The sequence below is a fragment of the Cyprinus carpio genome, chromosome B13 (assembly GCF_018340385.1).
Source record: "Cyprinus carpio isolate SPL01 chromosome B13, ASM1834038v1, whole genome shotgun sequence".
In the NCBI taxonomy this organism is placed as follows: Eukaryota; Metazoa; Chordata; class Actinopteri; order Cypriniformes; family Cyprinidae; genus Cyprinus; species Cyprinus carpio.
The window spans coordinates 31246991-31254490 of NC_056609.1; the positions used below are offsets into that span (position 1 = coordinate 31246991).

General features: G+C 37.9%; 1 protein-coding gene across 2 annotated transcripts in view; it reads left to right on the forward strand.

The window, feature by feature from the left end:
- LOC109106572 (serine/threonine-protein kinase 32C) overlaps nt 1-7500 on the forward strand; it is a 64863-nt gene that overhangs the window by 41009 nt on the left and 16354 nt on the right. For both annotated transcript variants that reach the window (XM_042737625.1, XM_042737626.1), the window contains exon 4: nt 4274-4447. In XM_042737625.1, the coding sequence (XP_042593559.1) occupies nt 4274-4447 (174 nt within the window). The remainder of the gene's footprint in view (nt 1-4273; nt 4448-7500) is intronic.

Below are 7500 nucleotides of genomic sequence, written 5' to 3' on the forward strand. Positions count from 1 at the left end.
GTTTAGCCCCGCCCACCGATTCTACAGCGCTGCCTGTTTAGCCCCGCCCACCAATTCAACACGGTATTTTCAGAAAGTTTGAAACTAAAAGACGATGCTGTGCGACTGTATTGGATCCGTCAGTAATGTCACAACACACAAGTGTGAGTAACGGTTTTCATTATGTGCTCACTATTGCTTTGTCTGTTAAACAGATTGTTTGATATGTATTGAGTTATTTATGCGTTTTAACCTAAATCACAGCAGTGTGCATCTGTGAGGAATGAATGTGTGCTGTCAATCATACACAACTGTTAGCCAATCACAGCAGTGGGCGTTAACTTCTGAGTCTACAATCCTCCACGCCTTCAATCAGAGCTTCTGATGAGGGGGTTAAAAACAGCACAGAAAATAACCTATTACTTCCAAATTAAGATGTTTTTAATGTACAGTAAAAAGCTTGATAACATTATAAGTGGACCTCAGAGAAAAACAAATGACTTGTTTAGATCAGGGTAGTAGTTGGTTTTAGCTGGAAATTAAATTTTTCTGCAATTAACGAGTAACTTTCTTCTGCATTTGATCCATCATTATATTATATCTATATTAGGGAAACATCTCTAAGATGAAGTTGAACAAAACTGAGAGCTGACGGTTCACCCCAAAATGATCATTCTCTCATGGTTTACTCTCACCCAATTAACCTTCACTCTGTACAAAATAATTTTAAAAAATATCTTAACCAGACAGCATTCAGCTCAGGAAACTTGTGAAGTTCATTCAGGACGTTCCTTATGAAGGCACCTTGTGAAATAAGGCCAGTGGAGAGGCGTTGGCTTCAGGAGAAATACTCTGAGGAACCGAGAGTGCGTGTGTGTGTGTGTGTGTGTGTGTGTGTGTGTGTGTGTGTGTGTGTGTGTGTGTGTGTGTGTGTGTGTGCCGCCTCGAGTCGCTCGTGAAGCGCAAACAAGCGCTCCGTTCTATCTGGGACACTGTGAATTTTTAGAAAAAATTTTACACCCCCTCTGTTTTCCTCCACATGTCCCCCTCTCTCTCTCTCTCTCCATCCCTCGTCACACCTCTCATCATTTCCCAACTATTCCTGATACATCAGCCTCTCGGACTCTTTCCAGTCTGCTAACCTTCCTCCTCGCGCTCCTGCTGTGGTGTTGGAGTGAATAAAGCCTGTCGCTCCTCTCGGTCCGGCTCAGAACGCCTGCTGTTCTCTTACTAACATGCTGCAGTTTTAACCCACTTCTCAACTAGTGTCCTGCAGAGGCTTTATCACCTGTCCCTGTGTAAAACTTAAAGCAACAGTTCAGGCCAAAATTAAAATGTGATCATCCTCAGGTCATCTGAGATATACACTGCTGTTCAAAAGTTTGGGATCAGAAAGATTTTTAATGTTTTTAAAGAAGTTTCTTCTGCTCATCAAGGCTGAATTTATTTGATTAAAAATACAGAAAAGACAGTAATCTTGTGAAATATTACTACAGTTTAAAACAGCTGATTTCTATGTGAATATCTGTTAAAGTGTAATTTATTTCTGTGATGTGCAGCTGTATTTTCAGCATCATTACTCCAGTCTTCAGTGTCACATGACCTTCAGAAATCATTCTAATATGATGATTTGCTGCTCAAGAAACATTTCTGATTATTATCAGTGTTGACAACTGATATTTTTTTTTTCAAGAAATGAATGCTTTTATTCAGCAAGGATGTGTTAAATTAAGACAAATTGGTAATAAAGGCTTTAATTGTTAGAAAAGATTTCTATTTTGAATAAATGCTGTTCTTTTTAACTTATTCATCATAAATCCTGAAAAAAAAGTATCACAGTATCACAACAGCTGTTTTAAACTGTAATAATATTTCACAATATTACTGTCTTTTCTGTATTTTTAATCATAAATGCAGCCTTGGTGAGCAGAAGAGACCTTTAAAAATATTAAAAATCTTACTGATCCCAAACTTTTGAATGGCAGTGTAGATGTGTTTATTTCTTCATCAAAACAGCTCTAAACAAATATGTGTCTGGATTCTGATGTGAGAGACAACAGGAGATGCACTTTTAAATGAAGGAAGTGTTATTATGGATTATGGACTCATATTTTAGTTAAAAATGTCTTGATGGATTTGTTTCTTACAAATACACAGCTTTTGGCTTCTCCAGAAGTACATTTATTGGGGAAGGATAAAAAGGCCACACTGGGTTTGACCATTTAAATTGTAATGTATTACAAAATATAATAGTGTAAACTCTGGTTTTCATGTGGTTCACAAAACTGATTTGATCGCTAAAAACAAAACACAGAGTTTTTTGATTTTTCACAGGTGTTTCACCCATATTTTGAAGTGTGAATTGCGTTTTGTTTCAGGAAAGCTAAAGGAAATGTCTGTACATACGAATGTAAAGAACAGATCCTTACAGAAAGTTAGCAGACCTTCTCTGTTCTCCACAGTTTTGCATTTTTTAGCTTGCAGTGTAAAAAAACTCACTCTTCTGTGTGTCTGTGCCTGTTCCAGCAGGTTTTTAATTCACACAGAAATGCTCATTCTGTCATCATTTACTCCCCTCTTGCCCTCTTAAGCAACACAAAAGAAGATATTTTGAGAAACGTCTGGGGTTTTTATCCCAGTTTTGTTTCCAGCTTTCTTGGAAATACCTTCTTTTCCAGAATTCAGTCGCTCGTACGGGTTTGGACTGACGTGAGGATGAATCAAAGATGATTTCTCTTTAATCGGACTGATCTGCGGTTCTCAGATCTTCATGAGTCTCTGAACGGCTCCGGCGGCCCCTGACATCCTCCGCTGACCCTGTGGTGTTTGATATGAGTGTGATGCTGTCTGTGTCAGAGTGAATGGAGAGCGGCCAGATCTATAATAGATGTGGTGATGATTGGCTCTCAGACCTGCGGCCTCTTACAGACGGGAAACGAGCTCACACACACACACACACACACACACACACACACACACACACACACACACACACACACACACACACACCCAGCATCTCATAAGTATAAAATGAGAACGAGGGACTCACAGATATTCAGTGTGAAATGGAAACTTCATTCCTGTGATGAACTACTCGTGTTCTTTTAGCATCACTGACACAACATACTATTATAGTTTTTATTATATTTCCAATTTTTATTCATATTTTGAATTTAAATAATATTTGGAATTATATTTTGCCTTCATACTTTTTAATAATATTTAGAATTGTTAATAATTTTGTTACATTTTAGCAGTTTTGTAGTGTGTTTGTCATTTTAGTTTTGTTTTAAATATGTCGCATTCATTAATTTTTATTTCAGTTTTATTTTAAGCTTAATAAATTTAGCTGAAATAAGCATAGTTTTTTTTTTTACATTTTATTTCTGAATAAAATATACAAATGTTATTAATATTTCAAATGTAATTAAAGGTTTAGTAATGTTTTTATAATTCTTAATGTTTTAAAATGTCTATATAGTTTATTCATTTCTTTTGCCATTTTAGTTATTTTAATTCATCAAGTTAAACTACATAAAAATAAGAAATGCTGAAATATTTTTTTACATTTTATTTTCTGAATAAAATATTAAATTTTTTTAAATACCATTTTACATTTTGTTAATGTTTTAGTCATTTTTCGTAATGTTTTGTCATTTTTATTTTTTATGTCTGTTTAGTTTTTATTAATTTTTATTTCAGTTTTATTTTTATTTTATGTTAAACTAAATGGAAATGAAAAATGTTGCCTTGCAAGTAGCTGATATAAAATAACAAGTAGGTTTCTTTCACACTGTATTTTATTTCTAAATAAAATAATAAAAAATATTACAATTTTTAAATTAGGCCTATTTTAATTTTAACTAAAGTTTTAGTAGAGTTTTGTTATTTTTATTATTTTTTATTTTCAGTTTTAGTAATGTTAAAACAAAAAATTAGAAATGTTTCCTTGGCAATTTTGAATTTATTTATTTTATATTTAATTTTATTTGACTTAACATTTATTTTATTTTAATTAAACTTTTTTTTAGTTTTAGTCGCATAATAAACCTGTGCCTCGCTCTGAGAATCACATTTGCATACAGATGATTGACAGCTGCTGTAGACTGTGTCGAAACAAATCAGATAATCTCTACAACTTTAATCAACAAACCTCAATCTGTGAAAGACAGCAGAAGAGCTTCTGATGGTGGCGAGATCTTGTAAAGACTCATCAGTTCCTCAGGAGAGGGATTTGCATGTTAACTGAGAGCTGTGTGATGTCACTTCCTCTGACCTCTGACCTGTGCTCCAGGTACTCGTTCCAGGACGAGGAGGACATGTTCATGGTGGTGGATCTGCTGTTAGGAGGAGACCTGCGCTATCATCTGCAGCAGAACGTGCAGTTCACCGAGGACGCCGTCAGACTCTACCTGTGCGAGATGACGCTGGCGCTCGACTACCTGCAGAGCCAGCACATCATACACAGGTGTGTGTGTCAGCATTCACACCATCAGCACACAGCTACACTCGAGATGTGAATGAACAGACAGTATGTGTCTCTCACAGCTCCGGTTTACTTTTACATTCATGCACTTGCCAGATGCTTTTATCCAGAGCAACTATCCTGTACATCTTTTCAGTTCATGCTTTCCCTGGGAATCAAAAACATGACGTTCCCATTCTCTTCTGTTTGAGCTACATTTTCATTCACGTCTGTGTAAAAGTGCTGTTTTATAATTATTTAATAATATGGATTTTATTTGACATTAAAGTGATTTTATTTATGTTACTATGTTAGCTTTTATTGATTGTTTAGTTTTAATTGTAGTTGTTTTAATAATAATTAAAACTTATGCATTGCTATTTATGTTTAATTTGTTTCAATTATTTGATTATTCATATTTAAATTGTTAGATTTTTAGTTATGTTGTGTTTTTATCGTTATTATTATTATTATTATTTAATGTCTATATACTGTAGTTTTTATTTGTTTTATTTCAGTTTTAGTTTTAGTTATATTAGTTCATCAAGTTAACCAAATAAAAATGAGAATTGCTGCGTTGGAAACGAGTTGAAATAAAATAAGTAGAGTAAGTAGAGTTTAAGTACATTTTATTTCATTTCAGTCAACATTTATTTTATTTCAAGTAATAATAGTAAATAATAGTAATTTAGGTTTATAGTAGTAATAATAGTAATTTTTTATTTTTTTGATTTTAGTTTTTTTGTCTTTTTTTATTTTATGCATGACAATTTATATTTAATTTTATTTTACTTTTATTTTAGTTTCAGTCTTTATATTTAGATTTTATTTATTTCCAGAAACCAGTTTATATTGGACAGATGAAGAAATGAGCTGAATGTGAATGAAATTATGATGTGTGCTCATTTAGAAAGCTGTGTGTGTGTGTGTGTGTGTGTGTGTGTGTGTGTGTGTGTGTGTGTGTGTGTGTGTGTGCATGGGATTATTATTTCATCTTTATTATTTTATCTGGATTTGTTGTGTAATTGCATGTTTAGTTCTGCGGGGCTCCTCAGGGAGACAAGGATTCTGTGCCAAATAAAATGTGTGCTTGTCTTGTTTAGGGCCCCGTCACAAACGCTTTAGAACAGACCTGACAGTGAACGCAAGGGACTGAATCTCTCTCTGGCTTTGATAGCATGTGTGTGTGTGTGTGTGTGTGTGTGTGTGTATTGTTTTCTCTGCGGTGGATTTCACTGTATGCCTCTGAAGGAGCGTTTCCTGTCTGTAGTATTATTTAGTTGCGCTAAGTTAGGCCGCAGTGTTTCCTAGCAACAGTGTGTCGTGTCTCGCTGCCACCGAGGTAAAATTAGTCCGAGTGAGGATTCCTGAAATCAGAGGGTGAGCGGAGCATCTGGAAACATCTGACAGATCCTGCTCTGGTTAGAGACTGACAGTTCAGAGCTGACGCTGCAGGGATACTGGTGTTGTGCTCCAGATTTCAGCGATTCCTCAAATCATGTGTCTGTAGGGGTTTGCTTAAGATGTAGAGATGAACCTTTTTGACGAACCAACTAGCAGCCATCCATAACACCCTAGCAATGACCCAGAATGACCTAGAAATCCCATAGCAACACACTAAAAATATCAGCTGCCTAGAAGCCACCGGAACACCATAGAAACCCTAACAACGACCCAGAATACCCTAGACATCTCATAGCAACCCGTCAGAACAGCGTAGAAACACCCTAGCAACGACCCAGAATACCCTAGACTTCTCATAGCAACCCGTCAGAACAGCGTAGAAACACCCTAGCAACGACCCAGAATACCCTAGACATCTCATAGCAACCCATCAGAACAGCAAAGAAACACCCTAGCAACGACCCAGAATACCCTAGACTTCTCATAGCAACCCGTCAGAACAGCGTAGAAACACCCTAGCAACGACCCAGAATACCCTAGACATCTCATAGCAACCCGTCAGAACAGCGTAGAAACACCCTAGCAACGACCCAGAATACCCTAGACGTCTCATAGCAACCCGTCAGAACAGCGTAGAAACACCCTAGCAACGACCCAGAATACCCTAGACATCTCATAGCTACCCGTCAGAACAGCGTAGAAACACCCTAGCAACGACCCAGAATACCCTAGACGTCTCATAGCAACCCGTCAGAACAGCATAGAAACACACCTAGCAACGACCCAGAATACCCTAGACGTCTCATAGCAACCCGTCAGAACAGCGTAGAAACACCCTAGCAACGACCCAGAATACCCTAGACGTCTCATAGCAACCCGTCAGAACAGCGTAGAAAACACCCTAGCAACGACCCAGAATACCCTAGACGTCTCATAGCAACCCGTCAGAACAGCGTAGAAACACCCTAGCAACGACCCAGAATACCCTAGACTACTCATAGCAACCCGCTCAGAACAGCGTAGAAACACCCTAGCAACGACCCAGAATACCTAGACGTCTCATAGCAACCCCGTCAGAACAGCGTAGAAACACCCTAGCAACGACCCAGAATACCCTAGACTACTCATAGCAACCCGTCAGAACAGCATAGAAACACCCTAGCAACGACCAAGAATACCCTAGACATCTCATAGCTACCCGTCAGAACAGCGTAGAAACACCCTAGCAACGACCCAGAATACCCTAGACATCTCATAGCAACCCGTCAGAACAGCGTAGAAACACCCTAGCAACGACCCAGAATACCCTAGACATCTCATAGCAACCCGTCAGAACAGCGTAGAAAACACCCCTAGCAACGACCCAGAATACCCTAGACATCTCCTAGCAACGACCCAGAAATACCCTAGACATCTCATAGCAACCCGTCAGAACAGCGTAGAAACACCCTAGCAACGACCCAGAATACCCTAGACATCTCATAGCAACCCGTCAGAACAGCGTAGAAACACCCTAGCAACGACCCAGAATACCCTAGACATCTCATAGCAACCCGTCAGAACAGCGTAGAAACCCCTAGCAACGACCCAGAATACCCTAGACTTCTCATAGCAACCCGTCAGAACAGCGTAGAAACACCCTAGCAAACGAC